At 51.4% G+C, this 27,064-nt stretch overlaps 1 protein-coding gene across 3 annotated transcripts in view; it reads right to left on the bottom strand.

Annotated features, from left to right (window-relative positions):
• The window catches only part of LOC112590650 (uncharacterized), a 204,841-nt gene that overhangs the window by 20,732 nt on the left and 157,045 nt on the right, over nt 1-27,064 (bottom strand). The window contains exons 4-6 of one of the 3 annotated variants that reach the window (XR_003114368.1): nt 26,669-26,698; nt 24,862-25,037; nt 19,351-19,544 (exon numbers count right to left, since the gene is read on the bottom strand). Coding sequence is in view for 1 of the 3 variants with exons in the window: in XM_025307861.1 (XP_025163646.1) it covers nt 19,517-19,542; nt 24,862-25,037; nt 26,669-26,698 (232 nt within the window). In the remaining 2 variants the exon portion in view is untranslated. Of the gene's footprint in view, nt 1-19,350; nt 19,545-24,861; nt 25,038-26,668; nt 26,699-27,064 lie in introns of those variants that run through there. The other 2 variants (XM_025307861.1, XR_003114369.1) reach the window with 2 other exon arrangements.

Below are 27,064 nucleotides of genomic sequence, written 5' to 3'. Positions count from 1 at the left end.
TGATGAAGGTTCGAGACATTAAAACAGACCGATGGAGACGGGAAAGGGTGGACACTGGAGGACACGGTCCAGGGATTCGACGAACGTTTGCAGCGGTTTCGTGGCCGTAGCCGCATGCGGGTTTTCCGTTTTAATCGAAAATCGCGAGACCTGTGCGATCGAGACGTGTGGTGTTCCGCCGAGACACCAGTTCCGATCACGATAGCCGAAGCGAGGCTGTCGCGCAGCACCGCCGCCGCTATTATCTCGGTGCACGTGCCGATAATCAAACGCTTTAGTCAGCCGTAATTAGGCGGACATGTCCGGCGCGCGGCCGCCGCCGCCGTTAATGATGCAAGCGGGTATTACGCGCGCGCGCGCGTACGGCAAGTCGCGACTGCATGCGGATGCAAATGCACGATTGCACGCCGTTACGCGCCGTCGATGCGCCGATTTTACGTCGGTCGCCGCGGCGGCGGCGGCGGCGGCGGCGGCGACGGTTCTCTGTCGGCCGTCGTTTTAATTGCACGTTAACAGCTGTCGACCCGCTCGCTATCGGAGACTCGTTAACACGACTGCCGCGGGTCCACCACTTTACCGCCACTTCGGCTCAGTGTCATTAGTGGCGCGCAACGAGTGCGACGTGCACGTACACACATGTGCGAGCGTTCATCTACTCTCTACGTACGTGGGTCGCGCGCGATCGATTTTCGCGAGCTCTCCATTAAAACTTCAATGTCCTTGTGAAACAGACATCCGGGCTTCTGGGATCACTCACGCGCGCGCGCGCGCGCGCGGTCGGGCCGGTTTGAGAGGGCGGGACACGCGTTAGAAATTAATCGCGTAATTCGACCAGGCGAGGGAGATCGATGGCATTTAGCGAGGCGTAGCGGGTATTTACTGCTCGCGCGTGTGTTAATCATCATGTAAACGCTGTCAATTACGCATCGGAGCTGCTGCGCGTCGGAATCACGAAGAGATCGGGGAAAGAGATCATCCTTGGGAATAAAGGCGCAGAAAGGATGCACCGCACGACGACTGCGCGCGCCCGCGTTGCTTCAAATTTCCTCCTCGTGGAGGGAGGATCGCTCGGGAGATCTCACATATTCCGACGATCGAGTGTGAAAAATTGCCACTCGGGCGAAATTCAGTCGTTCGAATTCACCGAAAGGGCGAAAGGTTAAAAAGTCGAGGCGCGCGCTCGATTCTGCCGGGAAACGAGTTTAGCTCACTCTCGAGTAAGGGCTGAATCCGCGGTCCGAGCGATTAGCGAAGCTTGCATAAGTCTCGAATGCGCCAGATTGAAGAGTCATATCTCACGGTAGCAGGGTGTAAATTTGGACCTATTATCGCTGGCACGTCGATATATTGTATAACGACGGGCTATTGCAGCAGCGGCCGGTACACTGGGCGTCAAGTTTAATCCGATCGCTGGCTAGAGTCACGATATATATATATATATATGTGTATATATATATATATATATATACGCCATGAATCACGTTCCACGATGTCCTGACTTACGTTGTTGTCGTTGTTACAAACCTGACATTCTTACTCGAGGGCTAAACCTTTCCCCGATACGGAATCTGGAAACTTGGCGAAAGTTAACGACTACGGTTCGGCAAACATACCGAAGTTTACAAGCTTAAGATACAAGCTTTATAAAGTTATATAGGTTTTTATACCATTAAAACTTTCACTTTAATCTCAAGAGCGCACCGGAATTCCCAAGCACCCTCCTTATCAACACACGAAGCAATCGGGTGTGCTCGCGAGACCGTGTTATTAATAGTTCCTCCTAAATAATGAAATCAGCCATCTCCAATTTCGGAGCGCGAGTCGCGAGTTTCTTGCTCCGCGCTCTTAATTACTTAGTCTCTAATTTAACGCGTCTCCCGCGAGGCGCTGTGTAAGTTGAAAGCGAACGAAAATACTCGCCTCCTGAGTTAACCTTCGTCGCGGATGGCAGTGTCGCGGAACGGAGAGGAGCTCCCGACACCCCGCGGGGGCACCCCCCCGTGTTTCGTTCTCCAGGCGAATATTTCTTCGTGTCGCCGCGAGCGTGCGTCGATATATTGCGCGCGAGGCTAACAATGTGTAGCGCACGGAAACCGCCAAGGTTAATGGCCCGAGCCATTAAGAATAATCTAAGCCGATCGCACGGCGCGGAATCGCCGCACACACGTTCTCGCTGCTCCTTCGGCGTTTCGCGCTTTCTTGTAAAAAATATGCCAGGTAAATACGTGCATACGTCCGTCGCTCGAGGCGCCGCGCTTAATGTCGCCCGCGAGAAGTTGCCGTCGCGACTATAAGGGGTGACAGCGGGATGACCCTTAGATACGGCAAAGGAAAAATGAAACGCGACGCGACTTTGTCCCGGGGCCCTTTCCGCGTGCGTCGGAATTTCCCTTCCGGAAGAATACGGGAGCAGACGCTCGTTCTCGCGAAAGAGTAGCGCGCGCCATACAACAAAGTTCTCGCGCGCGCGCGCGCGTGCCTTTGTGCCGCTCGGGAGGGACGGCCTGCCTGCCGCCCCCCTGCTGCACGCCGAACACAAAGAAATAGTTTTCGCGATTTTAGTTGCCATTCTCGAAGCCCCGACTAGACGCGTCGTGTCTCGCGAAAGACGATAAATGAGAAAACATTTATTGCATCTCGTCCCCGATTATACCCTCAGATATAGCGCATTGTTCGTTCCACTTTTTAATATCTCGTCTCACCAAGAGGGGAGCTGAACGATGCCCCATTGTGTGAAACACAATATGACTTATTTCGTCGTTGACGGACCGTTGCGTTCCGCGTGTTGGGCACGCTAAATTACGTGTCGTCGTCGTCGTCGTCGTCGCCGCCGTCGCTGCTTTAACGGTGGCGCGCTTTAACGTAATCAAGATGCAGACAAAACTAGACGACAAAAACGTGCACGCCACCGCCGCGCGGCGCGGCCGCGGGGACAATTTCGTTACGTCCCGCCGCGCTATATTTCACATTGTGAGGCGCGCGATTGTTGATTAAATAAACAAATTACGCAACCGCCAGTACTTAATCCCTCAGCCCGGCTCCGGCCCCTCTCTCTCTCTCTCCCCCTCCCTGCCTCCGCGCGTCTCGCGCGGTGAGCTTAAATAAACGAGGCGGCTTTTCGCGTCGATGCACCTGACGCACGGCGAAAACTTTCAAACTACCGGGGATCCGAGCAACTACCGATTCGTTGAGGAGGGAACACGTCAACAAAGGTGTTACCGCCCCAAATTCGACGAGCATTAGGAGAGTGTCCCGAGGTACAATTGTTCCGGTAACTCCGGGGCTGCATCAAGATCCGCGCGCCCGTTCGAGTCAAAGGCAACTCGAGTCAAAGTTCCGCCGTATTATGAAGCTGACACGGACGACAACGCTCTCCGCGGGTCGCTGTGTCGCGCGCGTTTGCTTGCATTTCGCGTCGCGAAACTATTGTCCCGCGCGCATTCTCACAGCGCGAGACCCGCAATTTCGGTATGTGGGCGCGCTTGCACCCACTCGTTCTATATCGGATGCCCTCTCTCTCTCTCTCTCCCCCCCCTCTCTCTCCTGACCTGACCATCAACGACGGATACATAAAATAGCGGACAAGCGACAGACAGAATCTGGGATATATACTTATTATTGTATTATACCGTGCGCGTGCGCGCGCGACCTCGTTCGCGGCGCAGCGTACGCCGAAGCGTATCTAAATTTACGGGATCTGCTCGATTTTATTCTATATCGAACGGACAATGTTCCGAATGATACGTACGCGCGGCGTACGTATCGGATATCGCGCACGGCGGTATTACTTCGATAACGGTATTTCGCCGGATCCGAACACGATCGCGCGCGGAAAGAATCGCGTTGCCGAGAGCGCACCGAAATGGACGGCAGTAGCGCGAATAGCCAAGCTTTAATTCGTTCCCTTTTGAGAGGAATGGGCAGCTACTCCGAGCTGCCGTGTGTTTTCGTCGGACACCGCGACAAGTATATCCCACGCGCGCTTCGCTCTCCGATCGCTACCGCGCGCGCGTAAACTCGCGCGTATACGCCGCTCCGATGATTCATGGATATAAGTAGAGAGAAAAGTACGGACGACGGCAGGCAGGCGTGCAAGCGGAGGCAACGACACGACACGACGGGAGGAAGATTATTTTGCGTGTAGAAACGCGCGCGCGCGCGCGCGCGCGAGCGGTAATCTGCGGCGTTACATTATCTCGCGGCAAGGAGTGGCTCACGGTTCACTTATCTGCTGAATTATGACAGATTATTATGCTTATACTCCCATTCAGCGTTTACACGACCGGGATTTATATATACGTCGTGCCGATGACGCCCGGGGAAAACTATGTCAAGCGTTACTAGGCTAGATTTACAGCGGCGTCACAGGATAACGGGCAGGCGCAGCGCCGTGCCGCGCCGTGCCGTGCGTCTCACACTCGCTCGGTAATAAATAAATCCTACGCTGTTAAGGCAGATTTTTCCGCACCCCCACCGATCCTCGCTCCGCCGCGTCGCGTCGCGTCGCGTCGCGCCGCGCCGCGGCCGTCGCGATGCGCGTCGCGCGGAGCGGTAATGCACAAAATGCAACGATTTACAACGTTAATCCGCGTGCGAGCCGCTCTCTGTTTATTCTCGAGTCTCCCCGACTCGTATAGCGGCGAAAGCGAAGCAGCGCGCGTACGCCTGCGCCTGCGTTTTTGACGGTAATACCCGTTGCCATATAATCTACCGAGTTGCTGGTGCAGTCGAGTACGCATCGATCGAGCGATAAATTTGTCAGGTTGCGTGTACACCGCAAAAAGGATTCGGCCTGGCTACAGATAGAATCGGAAATGCGCCGCGGGGAGTGCTGCGATCGTTGACATAATCAAAAATTGCAGCGCAATCCACCGCGCTATCGAAAGAGCGCCGTTCTTCCGAGCGCGAGCGCGCGTTACGCGCCCCGATAATGCGCGCAACGTTATCCGCGTCGCGCATCGTGCACGCGCGCTGTACATCCGCGCCGTTAATTCTATTGTAAGCAACCCTCGCGAAACGAGCCACTCTCCTCGATGAATATACCGCCCGTGTAGAAATTTCTCACGATTTTCCCAGATAGAATGTAGATTCTAACTAGAATACCCAAATTTGTCCCAAAATAGATTATCCCATCACGATACCAATTAGAAATTCCATTCTTGTCGCAAAAATGGATTCTCTATCTAGAATCGGAACAGAAATAACGTGTAAATTCCAACCTTTTTTTTATTAACGCAATAGGGATGATACAAATGTTTTTTTTGTCTTAAACTGTTCCGTATTCGGGCGTAATATAATACATTTTCGTTTTATATGATGTATAGAATATAGTTTTATATTTGAAGATAATTTGATTAATTCGTACATGTGTGTAAATTAGATGAGTTTGTCGGATATTTATATTTATTCTTTACTTTTTTAACTTGAAAATCTTCTATTAATATTTTTTCATAATTATTTCTCTCGCAAACAATTTGAGTTATTTTAAAAATCGAATATACTATATATATCATATTATTAATTCGGTATATGCATTATTGTTGTATATATAAGAGATAATTATTATATATTAATATTTAATATTTACAATAAATTAATATTTACAATAAAAAGTATATATAGTTTTGAATATTCATTTATTCATTTATTTTATAAAAACTTCTCACAAAATATTGCTTCAAGTATTTATGCTTTAAATATTTACATTTTACAAGTATATGTGTGTATGCAAATATATATATGTAAAGTGTAAATATTTAAGGTATTGTACATCTCATTCTTATCATAGAATGTAAAATGAAAACCAGAGACATTTTTGGGAAAACGTTGGGAGTGACCAAACAGAATCTGTTTGTGTTTCCCATTTAGAATCGCATTTTTAACACGTTCATTGTCAAACTGAAAATTTGAATTTCGTGTGGTGGCCAAAGTTATTTTTTCCTTTATTTATTTTTAGTCGTTTTTCTGCACGATTGAACTGGCATTGAACCGAGTCTTTCCGATGGTCCTGGTTTGTCACTCGTAATAAAAAACAATCGCGTAAACGGTCGTTTGGTGAGGGGCCGCAACACGCGATATCGCGTGAACGGCAATGAACGTGTTAAAAAACATTACACTTCTAACTAGAATCTGTATAGATTTCCCAGTTAGAACCCAAACATATTTTGGGAAATCGGGATAGAACCCAAATAGATTCCAAGACATTTTCTATACGGGCTGCATCGCGCGCACGTGCCTCAAACGCGCGAGCGAGCGTTAATCGATCGGCACTCGCGCCTATGATCGATCGTTTTTTCCGCCGTTCCTTTCACGCGCGCATAAAACGCGTCGGTCGTCGATCGTCGGCCGGCCGCGTGGGCTTGCGTCGACGGGCCAACCTAATGATTGCATTTATACAGCGTGGCTCGCTTAATCGTCAAGCGGTTGTGCGCGCGCGTGAATCGGTAGGATCGGCCGCAGAATGGTTCGCTTTCGACGTGGGCGCGACAGCCGAGCCGAGCAGCAATTGGAGCAGCCCGAGTCGGCCCGGCTGCGGCGGCTTTCGCGATACTTCCGCGTTGATTGAAGTCAACGGACGGAGAGCAGGCGGTAACACACACACACACACACACCGCACGGTGACGACAATGCGTGCGGTATACGCGATGATCCCACGCGCAAAGTCCGTCAATACCGCGGCCGGCCGGCCGGCCGCGGCATCGGCGACGAAAAATTGCGCGCCGTTTCAATAGAACTGCAAATTTCCCGCGGCCACCGTCGCAGCCGCCGCGCCGCAGGCGCCACTTGGTAATTGAAAGCGATCCGATTTTGTAAACGCTTGCCGCGATTTCGCCCGACATACATACACACACACGCGCACACACACACACACATGTCCACACAGCGGTGGTGTCCGTTCGAACCCGTTGCCTGCGGTCTCGCGCTCGTTGCGTTGCGGCGAAATCTTTTTTTCCCACTCGATGAGGAACAACGAGTGTCCCCGCGCGTATTAATCCTCCCAGCGTTCTGTCCGTCAGTCGAATCTAAGAGAAAGAGAAAGAGAGGGACCCTTGACCCCGAGAACGCTCTAGCGTTTTCATGCGCTCTGATTCGCGAGGCAAAAAACTGCGAGGTTGCTGCGGACGGGAAAAAGAAGAGACGAGAGGGAGAGAGAGGGAGGGAGGGAGGGAGAGAGAGAGAGAGAGAGAGAGAGAGAGAGATCCTCTGATCGTTTCGGGAGTTCAAGAGAAGCACTTTATCCGGGCGCTATTTACCAGTGACATTTAAATTGAGTAATCAGTTAACCCGACGCATCCTCTTCCCATTTTTCAACATTTCTCTCCCGCGCGTTTCCCGTCCATTTACCTCAGACACCGCGCTTCGGGCAGACGTGCGCTCATAAACAACCGTGGATAACGCTCGAAGCGGGCGAAACGCGCGCAACAAGATCGCTTCCGAATGTAAACTATGCAAGAACGAGAACGGAACATATCTCGACGCGCAAATTGAACGACACGAGTGTCACCGCAGAAGGTTCTTGTTGACCGGCGTAATACACCGAACGTATGTTTAAACTATGGCTCACGGGAGTAACTAACGACGTCGCAAAACGAGCTCTGCTCGTCGCGCTGTGCCGTGCTGCGCTGCGCTGCGCCGCGCCGCGCCGCGCCGCGTTGGGCACGAGTGACACACTGCGACAAAGTGTCCCGAAACAACGGCGGAAATTTTGAATAATCTTCCAGGCGCTTTCACCGACCGCCACGCCGAGCTGCGTTATTAAGCTAAAGCAAATCGGCAGAACATACGAGATATATATATATATATATATATAAATTTTACGTGAAAATAATTTGCTTGTCCACAACTTTTTAATGAGTGGAGCAAAAAATTTACTTTCGAAAGCGGGACAAAAACATTTTTTTTTCCATACATAATTCGTTGCATTCTGGTTGGTATTCTGATTGGTTTACAGACAGACGCAAGACCGATCGCGAGAGCGCGCAGCCGAATATTCTATCAGGTTGCAATTAAAAGTAATATTCCCGCCGCTTCTTTCTGTCACGCGCGCGCAACGCGATTCGCCTCGCGAAATCGAATACACGCGAGCTTGCGCCCGACAAAACCCGACGGTCGCGATTGTCGAAAAGTTAATAAACCGCGGCGGAGCGAGAGCGACATTCGGAAAAAGGATTCGGCAGGTTATTTCAACAAACGTACAAATTTCCCACGGACGCGCTAAACTGTCCACAGGCCAGTAATTGAAACCAATCCGATTTCGGCTACGTTTGCTCCAATTCCAAAGGCGTGAAAACGCCTGCATAACCGACAATCGAATTCTACGTCGTAAAATATAGTTCACCGTGTTATGCTCATATTAACGAACGAAAAAAAAAAAAAAAAAAAAGAGAAAAAGAAAAACCAGGCAGACAGAGAAAGAGACGAAAAAAGGAGGCTAACCGCGGATAGAGCGATCCCGACCGTAGAGAGAGAGAGAGAGAGAGAGAGAGAGAGAGAGGGGGGAGAGAGAGAGAGAGAGAGAGGGAGAGAGAGAGCCCGACACGCGACTTTCTCTCCCTCGCGGCGCGGCGACCGCCCGCCGTTTATTCATACGGTGACCGCTGAAATGGAAATTAAGCGACGATCGCAAGGCATTATCAGCCGGGGGATTTAATTCCGGCCAGATGCCGCGCGATAAGCGGCGTTGGCCAAACGAGCCAGCGAAATAAGATCGTACGGATTAGCTAAAGGCTGAGAAGCGTCGCGAAGCTCGCGCGCGCAAGATAATGTTCGCGCGTTCGAAGGGTGATCCTTACGGATAAAAAAGAGGGACGCGAGAGGAATCGGAGGAAGGGAGAGAGCGGCCCAACAGCTCGAACTAAACCTACGATTCGGTGCAAGTACAAAAAGTACGCAAGGGCTGTGTGGACCAGTGCGGGCGCGCAAATCCGAACGGCGAGCTGGGGTGGGGTGGGGTGGGGTGGGGGGAGGGGGGAACGTCGCGCGACGCGGCGCAACAATGTCTTCGCTTCGCGCGCGCACTTCACCTCGTTGAGTACAGATTGTCGCGTTGTTGTTGCAGCTGCGCCGGCCGCGATGCGTTCGCAACGGCTCCACGGTACTTTCGTCCAATGGACTGCTGTTGCACTCTCGTCGCGACGCATTCTTTCTCTCCCGCCGGGATCCGACGGGGAGGGATAAAGAGAACGGAGAAAGAGCCTGATTTGCGCCGTTACGTCATCGATTATTTCATCGTGGACGAGCGTCGTCCGCGGTCTCGTAATGCTTCTAAATAGAGCATTATGAGCACGAGCAGCCTTTCCTTCGCGTTTCCCTTACGGGCCCTTAATAATCCTCTGAATGGAGCGCTCTCGTTTTTTCCTTTCGTCCTCCTTTTCTCGAGCCCCGATGATATCGGACGCAGCTTTGTTGGACGCTGACGTAAAAAGAGGAAACAAACTTAAAAATATAGGAATAAAATTGACCGAGAGAAATTGCACCGGATATCTATTTTCGAAGGCACATATTGCACTTTAGAGACCCGCGCAAAAGAACGTTACGAGTGCGCGCGTGTACGTGTGTGTATGTGTGCGAATGGCCTGATTCGGATGATAGCCGGGCGCGGCTTTCATCTTCGATTCTAAGCCTTCCTCACGGCTATCCTAGCGGTGCATCCTATCTAGGATGCACGTCGTTTACATGTGCGTTCTATTTTACGAAAAGGATACGCGGAATGACGGAGCGCGGAGCCGCACAGCTCAGACTCGCGCGAGAGTTCACGTGGGTTAATTACGAGGCGGCTTCATTCAAGCGTGCCTCGCGCTAAATTCGATTCGCGGTCGCGAGCGATTCTTTCCCGTAAACGGCCGCCTTCCGTCGCACGCGGATGCTTTATACCCATTTCGCGAATGAGATCGTTGATCGTGAACGAGCGATCGAGGATCGAGTTATCGCGGGGCGGGAAATGAGTCGATATTTCCCCCCCGACAAACACGCGGGAGGGAAGGATCAAATTTCGCGGTTTATTTATCGCGGCCGCTCGTTTGTTGGCTCTTCGTCATCCCTCTTCCCCTTTCGATTTGTTCGTACGGATACCGGACGATAATTCGTTTTCCCTCCCTCTGCCCTGCCACATATTTTTGGCCGGCGCGGCGCGGCGGTTCGCCTCTTGGAATTTCACATTTCGCTCGTCAATACCTTAGAGAGGCTTTTTATTCGCCCTCGCAGGCTCCGCTCAGAGCGAGTCGAGATCTCAACAACAGCCATAACACGTCAAACGAGAGATTGCCGTTTCGCAAACGTCATATTGCCGACAATGGACGTCGATGGGCTCGATACATATCGGAGTATGTTTTCGACCGATGCACCGATTCGCAATGCGATCGCGCAGATCCGCGCAGTGAGCCGCCTCTCGTCGTGTCTTTCTCTCCGGCCTCGCGCGCGCTTTCGATCGGCCACGGGTGTGCGCAACCGCGGCGACGAAACCATCGTGCGCCACCCGTGACAATTTCGGATCCCGGTGCGATACTTGAAACGCGACGAGATGCGGTCTCGCGGTGTCACATCACACCGGTCAATTCAAAGTATCGCTTCCGCTGACGGCGGCGGCTTGTCGCATACGAGCCGTGCGCAACCGTGCGCGCGCGGCCCGATCAACAAGCGGCTAAACGTTACGGCTGTTTCCGCGCCGTGTAAAGGTTCATTCATTGACGCATTGCATCACGAGCTGCGACCGGCGGTAATCGGAAACGCAAAATACCGCGTAAGATCCGCCGCTGCTCCGCCGCCGATTGTGATGCAGATATATCGAGCGCTCGTGCGCGAGCATGGACCGCGGCATGATTATTTCCCCGCTTGCGGTCACCAACCCGCAAACGGGGGGGGGGGATGTATTTAGAAAACGTTCGCGTCTCGGTAAAAAGGTATCCTTCGCGTCCCCGTTTCGAACGTGAAAAAGCGATCGCGACAGACTGTAAGTCGCCAGAGATATATACGTCGCGTTAAGCGCTGGGAGCTTAATCCGGCTGCAATTTGCAGTGCATATTCGCTCGGAGAGTGACGTCGGCCTCGTTCGTTCAAGTTTTATTTAAGTTTCCTCTGCTTAATATCGCGAAGTGCGTCAACGTTGCCGAGAAAGAGAGAGAGAGAGAGAGAGAGAGAGAGAGTAAAGTTAGATTGCATGCGCGAGACGTTGGTCGAAATGCAAGTATAAACGGGAACCGTTATTGCTAAATCGCAGAGCGCGCAACGAACGACTTTGCGGTGCCGTTTAATTTCGAAACTCGGCGCTATTGTCCGCGAGAAGAGGGCCAATCGGAAAATCAAAGTTAAGACGATTACATCGTCCGCCTATTATACGCGCCTGATTGGTCGGTCCAGCGGATGCGCGCAAAGCAGCGGTAATTTGATAGATTCGACCGGCCCTCAATGGACCAATGGTCGATCGCGCAGTTTGATAATTGAAAAGCTCCGTGCAGTTTCCACGGCGTTCTAACGCGTTAGGCCCGAGACATTTCGCCCGCCCCCCCCCCCCTGTTTAATGACGGATCGATACATTTGCGCGAGCACCGTGCGACGCGACGGTGCGGGAGGAAAAAGAGAGCAAAAAGAGGGCAAAAATGGAGCAGGACGTGAAAGTCGTCGTCGTCGTCGTTGCAAACGACACGCCTAGATTGGCTTTTACCAACGCGCCTTAATTGAATTTTGTCAACAATTAGCGCAAGCCGTCACCGTCGCGTCTCCGTCTCTGCCGTGCGGGATTTACATTAATGGACACGTTAACATGAACTTTATCAAACGCAGTAATATAGTTGACAAACTGGTATTATACCTTACGCGCAAACCGCAACAGGCGATTAGGTTTGCAAATTACACTCGGCCGAGCTGCAATCGATTGCAGCTGCCGATTACCGAAAACGTAATTAAATTACACAATGGCTATGATTTATAACCCAGACGACCCTTCCTGCAATTCAATCGGTCGGCTCTCGCAGCCTTCGGTAGCGCGGCCGCCCGCGCGCGCGTGCGACACTATTGTACGCGCGCAGCTGCGTAATGAGCGACGCAAATAGCGTGCGCGGCCGTGCGTGCGTGCGTGCGTGCGTGCGTGCGCGCGCGCGTGTTGCTTATTACGCGAAAAGGTATTAAGTATTTCCGCTTTCGATTTCGGTGAAAAGAGGATATATATAGCAGCAGCAACGCTCGGCGCCGCGCGGTGAATCCGACAAATCTCTCTCGCTCCCGCGTACTCCGACGCGTTGCCCTCGATTGTGCATGACGACACGGACGACGAGAGAGAGAGAGAGAGAGAGAAAGAGAGAGAGAGAGAGAGAGAGAGAGAGAGAGAGAGAGAGAGAGAGAGAGAGAGAGAGAGAGAGAGAGAGAGAGAGAGAGAGCAGACGAGAGATCGTCGTTTCGATCCGCCGCCGCCGCGCGATGAACGTGAAAAAATGGGCAAATCACGCGACGTCCCGCGTGTAAATCTGACCTAACACGAGAAACAATAACGCCGCGCGGGCGCGGGCGTGCACGCTGGTATTTCGGAACCTCGGTGGGCCACTCTCGTCGCATTCCAAATTTAAACGGTGGCTGCGTTACTTTCTTGTCGGACCTTCCCGCCGCGCCCGCGGTCGACAACCCCCGCGGTCGAAAAGAGACCGCCCGCGCGAAATGACGAATTCCGCGCTCGTCGAGCCGCGGAATCCCAATGACCCTTCTCCTCTCTAAACGCACGAGTCCAAGTGGCTTGTCCGACCGATACCGACCGCCGTTCAATTCGGGACAATTGCGGCTCGACAAGTCGCGGCTCAATCCGAGCGCGCAACGGCAGCGAAGTCGGCCGCGACTTGCACGTTCGTCGCAGACTTCTAAAAATAACCACTGCGCGCGCGCGCGCGCGCGCGAGCCGACCTTACCAACGCGTTTCCATAGCTGCCGGGCTTTCACGGACGCGGCCGGCGTAGGGCTATCAAAACTATAATAGGAGTCCCAGTATGGCGCGGAAAATTTCGAGATACACGGAGGGGATAAGTTCCCGGCGTACCGGAGACTGCGGCGCGACGCGACGCGTTTCTTAACGGCATGGGCCTTTGACGAAGGAGAGAGAGAGAGAGAGAGAGAGAGAGAGAGGAGGGGAGAGAGAGAGAGGGGGAGAGAGAGAGAGAGAGAGAGAGAGAGAGAGAGAGAAAGAGAGAGAAGCCAAGGGCCAATGAACCCACAAGGGCAACGAATACACCACACCGGTCCGCGGCCATGTACCAACAACGCCTTACGGCAATATCGCGGCAATCGAGTTAACCCAGGGCAGGTAGCCGATGCACGCCAGGTATGCGCGTTGCCATCGTGTTTCTCTCGCGACCTCTCTTCCGCCGACCGGCCGCCCTCTTCTCTCGCCCGCTCATTCTTTCCGTTCATTCGTTTTTCTCCGCTTTTGCTTTGCCAGACCAAGCGAGCGAGCGAGCGGAGCCCAGGAACTCGTTTACTTCCCGATCGTGAGGCGATCGACCGGCGCCGCGCGAGATGCTTACCTACCTTACGAAGGGCCGCGCGAGGAGCGAACGACTCGGACGTCGATATTTCATCGCGCCTTCGCGAATTACGTGTCCTTGCGCACTCTGCGCACCACGGATCTTTTATAGTAGATCGGCCCGCCCTCGCGCGCGCAACGCCGCCCCGACGGATAATGGAAAATTATATGCCGCGTGACGTGTGGATATTGCGAGGAACGTGCAGTTTTCTTTCCGTCGGTTCTGATCCAGCAGCGGTCAGCCGGACGGCTGGTTGCTCGCCAAGAGACGACTCGCAAACGAAGAGAGATCTCTTGTTTGATTTACCACTTGGAGCTCTCTCTCTCTCTCTCTCTCTCTCTCTCTCTCTCTCTCTCTCTCTCTCTCTCTCAGAGAGAGATCGCGTCTCATTTAAAGAGCGATGAAACGAAGATGTACGGCCGATATAATTGACAACTCATTTCGATCGTCGTACCCGTGCCAAAATCTCCGGCCTCTCCGTCTCCATTTCAACTTCACAGCGTACGTCGAGTTTTCGAGAGCGCACGTTCCTCGTAATTAAACATTGGGATAACGAGTGACGGACGAAGCGAAGCGCGCGCGGGCTTACAACGGAGGAGTCATTTCGCGTTCTATTCCCCGGGATGGTGCGATACAGTCAGATGCGCGGGATATGTACTGTCTTGATTTATATCTAACATTTGTACGAATAATGGAAACGTATTCTACCGCCGCGCCGCGCCGCACCGCACCGCCGAGATTCCACGGCGATACGAAACGGTAAGCGTTGAGCGGTGTATGCACTACCGGCGTAACGCACATTCGAGCGGCATAAAAGCGGCGGTTATCGTTGATGAAATATTAACGGCAAAGTGGCCGAGAGAAAGAAATTTATTCTTCTTACGCTGTGCGATTTGTACAATACCGCTGAACAGAAGAGCTCTTTTAATAGGATCGATTCGCGGAGGAGAATCGCTGCAACGGGCAATCGCGGCCGACTGCGAATCCGTCTGCGTATATCGTCGTGCCGGAGCTTGAGACAATGCCGTGGGTGAATGCGGTGAAGGAGTTGATCGCCTACGCTCGAGGTACGGCGAACGCAGCATATAACGGCGAGGCAGCCGATCGCGATATTACGCGCGAGCATCGACGGTGATTTGGCAGGAGCGCTATTCGAGGGCGAACTCTTCGTTTTAACGCTCCGAAATACGCTCCATTATTGTGCACAAATTCAAAGGCGGATAAACGCGCGGCGTTAACTCGCCGATAACTCGAAGCATCGGATTTGACGACCCTGACTGCACTGCGCGCGTGTGTGTGTGTGTGCGTGTGTGTGTGTGTGGAAACGCAAATCTATCTATCTCCGTCGAACGGTGAGCCAATTAGCTCGCTCGCGCGACGCGTTAATCACGGTCAATAAGGCATAATGATACGCAGCGATCGGATTTGTAACGGGCGATTACTTCTTTGCTCGATCGTCCTTCTCGCGCGGACAAAACGCGCACGGCTCATCCGCTAAACGCGCGAACGAGGAAGCGACGTTCTTGCTTTAGCGGAAAGCATCAACGCGTTGCGTCGTTTTACGAGGTTAAATCAGGCCAGTTGTTATCTCTCGATTCGATCCTCGTTGGATGAAATCGTGCTCATACAGCTGAGAGGTCTCACGTTCGGTATCTTCGTCAAAATATGCTTTTCAAATGCGCGTGTCAAATAGAAATTTGATATATTCATCATAAATTATAAATTTATACGTTTGCTCTGACGATGAATCTGATGGCTGCGTGCCGGCCTGTTTGTATTTGATATCGGTATCTGATGAAAATTCATTTTGTTTCCGAAACGAACCACCGAATCAATCATCTAATATCAATACCGATATAGAGCCCTAGATATACGTATCTATCGAATTGCATCTATTTATTTTCGCGCGCGCCATTTGCCGTTTTGGTAGTGGATGGGGGAATAAAGAAGAAGAATCATTTTTCAAATATATCAGATTTGTTATTCTCATTTCCCCCCTGCCCCCCCCCTCCTCCATATAGTCGCGGTCGTGTTCCACTCCGTACTATTCCCATCAATTATTCCCCGTCGAGGATACCAGATACTTGTACTGGTATGATTACAATAATGATAAAATGATACGTTTGGTAATTTCAGTAGTGCCACGGTGGAGCCACGAGATTTCATCTTAAAATATCACAGCATGGATTTCCTAAGTACACGTTGCGAGCACGGTGTAAAACGTGTAATCGTTGCATCACGTTGCACACGTAATGCGAATGCGCCGCATTCTAATTGCGCGTGACGTTCTATGGGGAAAACATGATGAATCGTTAGCGGTACGCGTGCCGATCGGCGCGCGAGTTAAGAATCGCGGCGCGGATCGTCGCGGTATCAGATATGCATCGCGATTCGTTTACTCCGCTCGATTAGTAGGTAGGTAACGCGTGCCGCGAGGCAGGCAGACCGACGAGTAGGCGGCCAGGTAACTGCGGCACAGATCGATGCGGATGTAGGTTACAGCGACCCTTACATCGTGTCTCGTTACCGCCGGTAAAATCCCACGGGCCCTCGCGGCGTCTCGCGCAAAGCCCGCAAAGACTCTCGCGCGGAAAATGCCCCGAATTTGCATGTACTGAAGCGTCGCCCGGGAAATCCGCTAACGAAAGCCATTCAAACTTTTCGCATCATGTGGAAAACGCATCTCTCTCTTTCTCTCTCTCTCTCTCTCTCTCTCTCGCTCTCTCTCTCGCTCTCTCGCTCTCGCCCGTGCCGAAGGCGACCGTGAAAAGGGGTAATCTTGAGGATATAGCTGGGATACGCAAACTCGGTAATTCGTATCAAAACCCGAAAAAGAACGAGTTCCGCGCTCCTTCCGCCATCGCTTTCGCCCGAGCTCGACTTTGGCGAATTATCCGGGCGTCGCATCCGGGCAAGAAGTGCGCAACGTTAGCACGAACTTGCCGTCGAGATAAATGTCACGAAAATGGCTCACGCCGCGGGATCGGCGTTTCCGGAATTTCCACGAGTCTACGGCATGTTCGCAGAGTCAATGGCACGCGAGATGCGGCGTCGAAGTCTCCCTTTCTCACCCTCTCTCTTTCTCATCGACTCTCTCGCGCGCGCACGGGAACAATTTTCCGTAACGACCAGCGTGGCGCGGCGCGGCGCGGCGCGTCGGTGTCGATAACGAATTTCGCCCGAGAAGTTCGGCGATAATGTTGCGACAATTCCGCGAATCGAGAGGAGCGCGGATCGTCGTATAGGGAGAATTCCGCGATCTACGTGACGTCAAAGCACCTCGCGGATATCGATTTATGTCGAGGCAAATGAAGTCGTAAGGTCGTTATAATTCAAGATAACGCGCTTCTATGAATATTACATCGCGATATCAAGACACATGACGCGCGTGTTTTTTTTTAGAGACGCTGAGTCGCTGCTGCAATTTCCGCCTGTGTCGCAGAAAACGCATATTACGAGGCACGTTATAAACGTCGCGAGATAATGACGCGAGTCGATGAAACGCGAAGCGAATTCGCGGCGACAAATTCGTTCGTGCTGGATCGTTTGTTTCGGATGCGCCGGTGGTTTCGATCGGTCGGCGAATCGCGAACGTTGATCTGTAAAAATCCATCTCGTGAGAAATTGCGGAAACAGAAACACGTCACACGTGCAATTGCGCGCGGCTTAAACCGTAGAAGAACAGCAGGCTCCAGGCCGCATTCGCATTCTGTCCGGCGAAAAACAGTGCTTTCGTGTCTGCTCCTATGCGCGCGTTAGCGCGCCAACGTTCCTCGCCGACCTTTTTCAACCTATTCGCTCTGTCCTGCTCCTGCCTCTTCTCCGTGCTCTGGAAAGTACCCTACAGACGTGGAATTTTTACTACATCCCCGCGCGGTGTAGATTCTGACGAGGGTATGTACGACATCGCATTAAAGGCGAGCGGCGTTTAAAGGCGACCTTACCGACGCGAGGAAAAGATGCTGCCGGAGATGGCTAAGGAAAGCAATGGCTGACATAACAGAAAGTAGTAAAGCTAGTAAACCGACCGTCCTCCTTTGTCACCTTTGGAATGTGAGAAAATCACGGCGTCCGGCGGTCTGCCTGATTCATGATGATGACGAATTTCTCGAGTCTCGAGACATCGGCAAAGTCCATGCGGGCCATTATCGAGCGGAAAATATTTCGTTATCCTCTCTTTTGCTCGCCGTCGGAATTATATATACGTAATTTCAATATTTCATCTTATCGTGTGGAATTGGCTTGTGAAATTCGCTCGTCGCTTCTCCGAACTAATTTTAAACTTTCGATGCGAAGCGCGCGCGCGCGCTCGTTTCAGCTTTCCACACAATTTCGATGGCTCCCACCGACGAGTCGATTACAAAAGCGACGTTTGATCGCTCGTTGGAGATCCTGTTACGTTATTATATCACCGTCATCGTCATCGTCAATTCGCTACGCTACGCTACATTGTCGTAATTATAAATACGCCGCGACAAATTCGCACGCGCCTATGACGTTGAAAAAGTTTCTCCTTCGCCTTGAAAAATGCCGCGTCGACGAGGAATCGGAATGAAATATGCGCGAGATATACCGCGCGGAATTCATTTTTGTGTGATTCGAGTTTACGCCGCCGTGAGAATATTTAAAGAGCCAGGCGCGTCCTCTGCGCGTGCACGGCCGCGAATATTTAATTACGTAAGTCACGGCTAATTAGATTTCACCGCGATAAAGACAGACTGCCGACGACCTCTCTGCGTGATGACGATCGTTCAACGCTCACAGACACGAGTTGGAATTACAGATCAGAGATTCGCCTCGGCGATACCGCGAGACTCGCGGAGGTCACGACTATTCAAGAAGAGACACCGACCGCGAGTTCGCGCATTCTTTCGCGATTCGCGCGCGTATCGCGACGCTTGCTTTGTGAGACGTTTCCACGCGATGCGCGCCAATGAATGTATCAGCGGCGAGTCACCATCCGCTTAGTAATCGCATTCATTTTCCTCTCCCGAGCACGTTTACTGAATACCGTGCGCGCGATTAAAAAGTCGCTCGCGCGGAAACCGCCTTCTCGTCGACGAGCAATTGTGCAAAAGGGAATCTGTCGCACGAGATGCACGACTAAGTCTTTTCGCACGCACACACACACACACACGCACGCACATATCGCCTTTGTATTACGATCGAATAGTTACGTCGCGTTGGACTGAAAAATAAAAAGCTCGCTAAAGTACGCGGATCGTTTGCCGTTACTTTCGTAAACACAACGCGTGAGGCCCACGTGAGGCGTACGTAAAACCTCTGTAGGTTCGTGCTGACGTATCGATCGACTTGGTTTACTCGACTTCAATTTCGTTTCCTGGAAGATTGATAAGGGAACCGCCATGGATACTTGAAGTTTGATACGACGCTCTAACAGTAAGTTTTATACGCCCCCCGTCTCAAAAATCGTGCGTGAACATTGCGATACGGAAATTAAACAGCTGAGTGTGCACATTGATGATACAAAATACGGTATTTCTCAACTGTATGTGCGTGCGTGCGTTTATACTTTGATATCTTGCGTCTTTACTTCTTATAAACATTGTATCTAATTTTCCGTTGCGATAATCGCGTCGTTAATCACACACATCCGCTATCGGATGATTCGTCACGTGTGTAAAGTTGCCTGTTTGTTTACGCGTGTCGTTGCCATGTCTTTGCTTATGTAGATACTTTATCGTAACTCAGTGGCGCGCGCGCGCTTTTCAATAACGGCTCGCGCGCAAAACAGACATTCAGTGAAGAAGGACGTTGCGCCAAGAGAGCTGACAGCCGAACGGGTAAACAACGTGTAATATTTCGCACTGAAAAGTCGTGTACTCACCGTGACGAGGAGAAAAGCAGGCGGGCTGTTGATCCACACTCCGGTAATGTCGCACCGACTCGATGTTCCTCTTGCAGCTTCGAGGTCAAGATTTACAGCTTACCGTGCGGAGCCTTCGTCCCTGTTCGTGGTGAATCGCAGCTCCCTCCTCTCTTTCCACTGTCATTTACGGACCCGCACTGTCCCCGCCGTCTCTTTTGTCAATCACAACGTTCACCACGAGGGAAAGAGAGAGAGAGAGAGAGACACACAGAGAGAGAGAGAAAGAAAGAAAAAAAGAAAGAGAGAGAGAGAGAGAGAGAAAGAGAGAGAGAGAGAGAGAGAGAGGTTCCGTCTCACAAAGAGTTTCGCGATCAAGAGTCGCCGTGACTTGCAACGCCCGGGCTTTCGCGGACTCGCTGCCGTTTCGCACCTATCGCGCCCACATCGATGTCACACGAGAGAGATCGATCGCGTGGCGAGAAATCGCCGAATCGGCGAGCACGCGTGATATATCGGGGCAGAAACACGTCGGACGAGCGGGAGACGACGAGTCGAGGTGCGAGTTACCGCGACAGCGCAGCGAGCGTGTTCCCTCGAGGCGATCTTTGTGCTTGGAGGTTAGGTTCGAGCATCTGGCGTCTCTCGGCTGCTCGTTCCTCGGCCTCGGTGTCTGTGCCGGCCGCAACTCGGTGGCTACACTGTGGCGCGTTCGCGACGGAAGAAACGTCGAGAGACCGTGTTCACGACGTGCGACCGCGCGCGTCCGTGGTACGCGCACCGAGACACCATGCACGATCGCGAGAGACTGTGACGTGTGTGACGTGCTTCGAGCGGCGCGGAGGACTCTCGCACAGCACGACGAAACTGGCGAAAAACTGCGCGAACACAAAACCGTAGCAACTGCGCGACCGGCGTCAGACTGCCGCGAGAACGGAGCGGGGATTCAGTTGAGTGGCATCGCCCGCTTAGAGGGGTCGCCCCTACCACTCTCTCTCTCCCTCTTGCTATCCGCGAGACTAGCCGACCGCCGTTCCGACTCCCCACTACCAGTGCACCGCCAGCGTTCCCCCTGCTATCCCTACCGCCGTGCTCGCTCCCACTCCGTCCGCCGTACGGCTTCCCCCGCCACCCGTCGTCGCCCGCGACTTCTATGACTCAGTCCCCACTGCTACGCGCGGTCGCGCTAGTGAAAGAGTGTCCGTGCGAAAGAGAGAGGGACTTTCGTCGGTGTGCCGGTTGCGCGAGTGAGATGTGCGTAGGAGGACTAGAATGCGCCCTAGTGTTGCGAGAGCGAGAGGGAGAACGAACGCGAGAAGGCGAGCGAGAGCGAGAGCGAGAGAGCAGGTGACGAGCTTAGCGAGACGGAGACTACTACTACGGCTGGTGCACCAACGGAGAAGGCTGCGAGAGTGAGGAGGGTTCATCAAACGAAGATGGCGGAGGTAAGTGAAGTACGAGTGCGAGAGAGAGAGAGAGAGAGAGAGAGAGAGAGAGAGAGAGAGAGAGAGAAAAAGAGAGCGAGCGAGTGAGTCGCTGTTGATACCGTCGGGCACGAACGGGAGAGAACGGGAGGAGGTACGAGAGGGACAGGAATGCGCTAGCGAAGGGTCAGAGAGAGAAAGAGAGAGATGGACGCGAATGAGAATACTACGAGCGAAATGCGCTGGTCAGACGGAGACTGGCTTCGTTGACGCAATAGAGACACTTGCTAGCGATACACCGATTAGAAGGAGACGGTAAAATAAGTGGAATGCGCACGCATGCGCCGTATTCGAAACTCGGCACGCGGTCGCGCCCAAACGCATCACTCCGCGATCCTCATATTGATGTACTACACTCTTGCACTCGCGGCGAGCCGATTGCGACCGTCGCAAATACCAAGGAAGTCGTACATACGGCAGAGATAGGGGACGGATCGTCCTCGTGTATCCACGTATATTACGTATATTACGTGGAGTCGTATGGTTGATTCTACCGTACTACACATACGAGCACTGAGAAGCTGCGTGGGCGAGCAAGGTACGTTAACCGGGTTTAAGCGTGTGGACACGCCATCAATTTGTGCGGCTTTTCGCAGCGATCTTAATTAGCGCGAAACACAGATAGATCGTGGCCGCGATGGCATGTAAACAAAGGTGTGTATACCTTGTGAAGCTTGAACGAATCAACCGAACATAAAGTAAACAGACAACAGAGAATGTCAATATCACTGTCCTACGCGCTCTCGAAGCAACGTCGACTGTGACATTGTGGCCGATTGGTTAATCGTTTAATTTCATTTTCACTGCCGAGAGAATAAAGGCCATAGAACATGGCGCAACGTTGTAAGCGGTAAGACGTAAGCAGTAAGCGAATCGACCAATCACGGTTGAATGCACGGTAAGCAGTCACCGCTTACCCTTCATCTGTGATTGGTTGATTAGCTTACTGCTTACGCTCAGTGCTTCGTTCTTCTCTGTGTCAGCCGCTCAAGTAAGTAACGATAACTGATATAATTAGCCTTTGCCTCAAATTTAAGCAGCTTTCTCGCTGTCTTCTGGAATTGAATTTTTATCGTCTGCACAGAGAGAACGATTTAGTTGAATCTAACAAATGCTTATTTGGAACAGTCGAAATACATTTTTTGATTGATCTCGTTTGAGATCGCAAGAAAAACATTTCGTTGGAACTAAGCTGCAACAAAATATTTTTGTTGCGTCGAACAAAACTTGGTTCGATCGATCAAAAAATTTATTTGGACTATTCCAAATAAGCATTTGTTAAATTCAACTAAATCGTTCTCTCTGTGTACTTTGTAAGATGTACTCTCGATACGGGTTCTTACAGATACGAGTACATGTCTCGATGAGGTTGGCTCGCATTTATCTCCCGCGCGCAACGAGGTTAATTCGTAAATCTCTTTTGAGGTCAGTATATTTACGATTGACGATTCGAGCCGAGCTCGTGAACGTGATAGTGGGCACGGTTTGCGCTAGATTCTGTAATTAAACTATTACGCGACCAGTTTGCATTGTGCTCGTGCAATACGGAACGATTTAAAGTTTACTAACGCCGCTTGTCGCGCGGAAATTTCTCGCCCCGAGCAATCTCCCTCGATATTGCTCGATATCTTCGCGCATAGCAGGATCATACTTCCACCGCGCTTTTAGGAGCACACTACCTTTACTATGCAGCCGGCAACGGTCTCTCGCTCGCTCGCTCTCTTCATCTTTCTCTCCCCTCGCGTTTTCCTGAATTCTTCAGCGATGCAATTCCGTGTACACGCGGCGCGCGAGACCGCGCTACGAAACGAGTCTCTGAAAATGCTGGGTCGCGGCATCGCGGGGTTAACTAATGAATTCCGGCGTGGTTATACTAGCTAGTCGAGCGTCGGGGCTCGGCTACATTTCGAGGTCTTATCGTTGGCTGGAAATCAGCCTGCCTGGCAGATGTTCGCTAAAACGTCGACCTCTCGCGCGCGTCTCCCTGCGCATCCTATACATCTTCCCTGACCCCCCCCCCCCTCTCTCTCTCTCTCTCTCTCTCTCTCTCTCTCGATCTCTCTCTCTCTCTCTCTCTCTCTCTCTCTCTCTCGATCTCTCTCTCGATCTCTCTCTCTCTTGATCTCTCTCTCGATCTCTCTCTCTCTCTTGATCTCTCTCTCTCTCTCTCTCTCTCTCTCTCTCTCTCTCTCTCTCTCTCTCTCTCTCTCTCTCTCTCTCTCTCTCTCTCTCTCTCTCTCTCTCTTTTCCCGGGCACGAGGAACGCCGACGTAAGATGCTAAGTGCGAGCATCTTATTCTCGCGCCCCCGTTCTTCCTCGCGTTATGGCGAACACGAGCTGCCGCGTCTCAAATTGTGCTCCCGGGATTCGGATTATGTTCTTGAATTTCGTGGTATCACGTTCGCGGATGCCTGGCGAATCGTCGGAAAGAGATCATAGTAATACTTGAATTCATAGGAACGCGCGGAGGGGAAATAACGGCGAGCTCACGCCCCCGCCTCCTGCTATTACGGCTCTCATCGTCTTTCCTACGTGATCCGCAAAAAAAAATGCATAAATACTTTTCTGGATTATACAAGAGAAATTTTCCTCTTCTTTTTTTTTTTTTTTCTTTATACCGTTATGAATAGATATTTCTGCGTACTCACGCGCTCACTCTTTCTCTTATACGATGAAGACACGAGATTATACATTGGCGAAACATACCGAAGGACCATCCGAGTCTCTCTCTCTCTCTACAATCATTGAATGTTCGATTGACTTTTTCGTTTGTTTTAACAAACCGTTACGACCTATTCACGGCCGATCGGTTTCAATTCAGCTCTCGCGCAGTCTTAGAACGTATTTCCCCGTTCCTTATACCCGAGCTCTTCTATTATGCGAGCTAACACTCGGCGCGAGATGGAATCCCATGCCGGCAGTTTCGCGAAAGTTAACAAGTTTTCAGCCGATTAGACTTTTAATCGTTATTACCCACTTTGCTGAGTGCTGCGTTTATCGCCGCGGCTAATTAAAATCGCGATGCGGACGTCGTTTTTCCAAATTGCTCTACCCAAGCCCTTTGAATCGCATTTACTTCCGAAGAAAAGGCAATGGCGTCTCAATCGTTTTACGTTTAGCGCGTCGATTGCCAAACTCTCGCGAATCTCGCGGAAACAACGTTATTTGCTTCGTAAGCTTCGTATCGCGTCGCTAAAATTCCGACGAAAATGTTTAGCAGCGCGCATCGCTCGTTGATTCTTCGATGAATTCGTGTACATTCCGTGAACGCTGCATCAGCGCGTTACGACGATCTTACGCAAGCGGAGAAACGGAAAGAAATTAGAAGAAATTAAACAGAGTCTTCTTTCTTTTTGTAGAGGATATCAAAGTCATCGTTAATGTCAGGACGCAACTGAATAGAGTTTATGTTTAATAATCGCCGGAGAAAAATTGTTTGCTCTGAGTGCGCGCATGTATATATATCACATTTTTTCTTCCTCGGGGTTTACGAGAGGAAATGAAATTCCTTTTTACTCGCTGTTCAGATATATACAATCGTGTTTCTCCGTGCCCGGGTATGATGAGGGAAAATGAGAATTTACCGTGAATTCCTCTTTGCTTCCTAAAATCGTCAAGTGATGCATTTCTTTTCAATTCACTCCGTATACCGTCGTAATTCATTATCGGATATCACAGTGGCTTCTCTTATTTGCACCGCCGGGCTATGCTTAGCGGAATTCTGTCCGTTAATTAAATCGAATCGATTGTGGCTAGCGGAATAAATTCTGAATAAATGCGTCCGCGAGGATCCGAGCAGTTGTAACGAGCGACTCTCTCTCTCTCTCTCTCTTTCTCGTCTCGATATTAAAAACAAAAAAAAAAGAGAGAGGGGAAACGAATTCGTAGGTACGCGTGAATTTACGCGCGAAAAGGTTATCGAAGCCGGTGCGGAAATCTGCGATAAAGAACTTCTCGAGTCATTCGTCATTTCTCTAACGTTCTTTCCCGTTTGGCGCGACGTGACGTCGTATCTGGCAATCGGTAAAAACTGGAAACGACACGTACCAGAATGAAATTCTGCCTCCGATGGATTCCAACGGTACGTCAAACCGGTCCGATCGAATCGTGTACATAGTCCATAGCAGCGCCTGACGGCTTTGTCAGTAGACAACTCCCTTGTCCCCTTGTTTGTCTTGTCTCTTTTGAGCTGACATTCCATGGCGCGCCGGTACTCTGAGCATCTATCGGAAAGCGAAAAGCGCGAGACAGTATGTGCACGAGGCGCCCCGCCGAAGCTCATGCTTCATCGCGGACGAGTTCTCATCTTTTTCGTTGCCGGAGCATTCTCGCGCACGCGAGATTCAATTTTCCTTGCTTTGCTCGAGAGAAGTTGCAGGGAGATGGCCTCTAATAAGATTGTAACTCGTAAACGTAACTTTCCGCGAGATTCGCGGAAACTTAACGGGGGGTGGGGAGGATACTTTTGCGCACAAAGGGAAAGAACGTCGGAGAGAGATATCGTCGTTTGCGCATCGCACGATTGTGTGATTGTGTTATAATGTAACATACGTGACACACTGCTTGACCGCGACGAGTCCGCTCGTCGCAGATACCGCAGATACGCAATAGTGCGCCCTGTAATAGAAGCAGTTTGGATGCGCGCGTTCAATTAACGTCAATTAAAGATCTCGTTTTTCGTTGTTATTCTCGCTTGGCCGCGAGAGAGAACCGTCTCCTCCTTGCCAAGGTCGCTGACTTTTGCATTCGGGTGTTTTCCCGACGTTAAAGCGCGAAACGCAAACGCCAGCCATTAAGACGATGATCGTGTCCGCACCGATACAAGCGACTCGTTAGTCGATGCATTCCCCACACCTGTTGTGTGGATACCGCAAATGTGTGATCAAACAGGCGCGGTAGGCTTTGACGCATCGAAGGACATTGTAGGTGCTAATTAAATGCACCCTTTAACGTGACACAAGGTCTGCGAAGCATCTCGCGCTGGATGAACACACTTCGTAATATCGATCGATAGCGATACGTGTCCGAACAAAGCAGGGGAGACGACATTAAGGATACATGTGCGATGCGCTTCGCTAGATCATCGAACATACTGCAAACGCGACACGTTTCACATAGACTATAATAATATAATTGCGATATCGCTTTCCGCTCGAATTAGCCCCGCTGTACGTGTCGCGAATTTGCGATTTTGCGCTTAAAGGTAGTAGCTGTTGCTCGCACGTGTGTGATCGTACGCGATCGTCGGTCCCACCCAGGATGAGGGGGGAGTGGGTTACCGTTGCACCGGTAAATGCCTAAGTAAATTGTTGTCAGTCGCTCTGTCGAGTTGTATCTCGCGTTACGCCTTGATCATGCGCGCGCGCGCGCAAAGGTGCTCCATGCGACTGGAATTCTAGCTTCCAGACTGAAATTTATCGGCGGATCGTCCTCGCGGAAGCGACTCGTTTCCATCGTCGGCGCTATTAATAATCGTTTGCCGCCGGATCTTTCGCTGGCGGGGAGAGAGTGGTACGCGGCGAATCTAACGAACGACGTTGGCTCTTCAATTTACGACCAGCAGGTTATGCTATCTCTCGCAACGGCTGAAACGTATTGTAGTCATTAAGCGGCGATCGATTAAGCACCGTCGCGTGGATGCTTATATATCCTGCACGTAGGTGTATACACGCTCGTCTGATTTATCAACGGACTCGCGCGGCGCCTTCGTCTGGAAATTAACTGGCGGGTTGCAGCGGGATGAAAGTGGAAACGGTGGCGTGGTACGTGCGCGCGCGCGCGCGCGCGCGCGAATATAGTGTACACTCTCGCAGACGGGCCAAAGTCCGTCGGCAATGGAACATTAACTAATTACCTTAAACTGGCAGTCTGGCGTTTCTGTAGCCTGCCCGATTCAGCAATCGTCGGATCCGGTTATCGGGAGGCGGAAACAGATTATGTTAGTTAGGGTGCGATTTAATCAAGTCCTCTCTGACGCGGTGTTAGCGAAGATCAACGACAAGACAAACTAACTGTTGTGTGTCGTCGGCTCCGTAACAACTTGGTCCGCTACCTTGGTCGCGTCGCGACGAGAGGCGCACCGGCGATTGACGACAGGCAAGGCGAGAAATAGACGCGCGACAGCTGCGGTTCGTTAAAAACTTTGGGGTGAAGATATAGGTTCGACCGAAGTAGAGTCGCAAGTTAGCGTCTAGGCAAAATGCGGCAATATCTCACCGCAAAACGGGAGAATTAAGAAACCGCGTCGCGT

This window comes from Harpegnathos saltator, unplaced genomic scaffold, assembly GCF_003227715.2.
Source record: "Harpegnathos saltator strain DR-91 unplaced genomic scaffold, Hsal_v8.6 scaffold13, whole genome shotgun sequence".
In the NCBI taxonomy this organism is placed as follows: Eukaryota; Metazoa; Arthropoda; class Insecta; order Hymenoptera; family Formicidae; genus Harpegnathos; species Harpegnathos saltator.
Note: the sequence above shows the minus strand (reverse complement) of the source record. Positions and strands in the feature narration are given on the sequence as shown.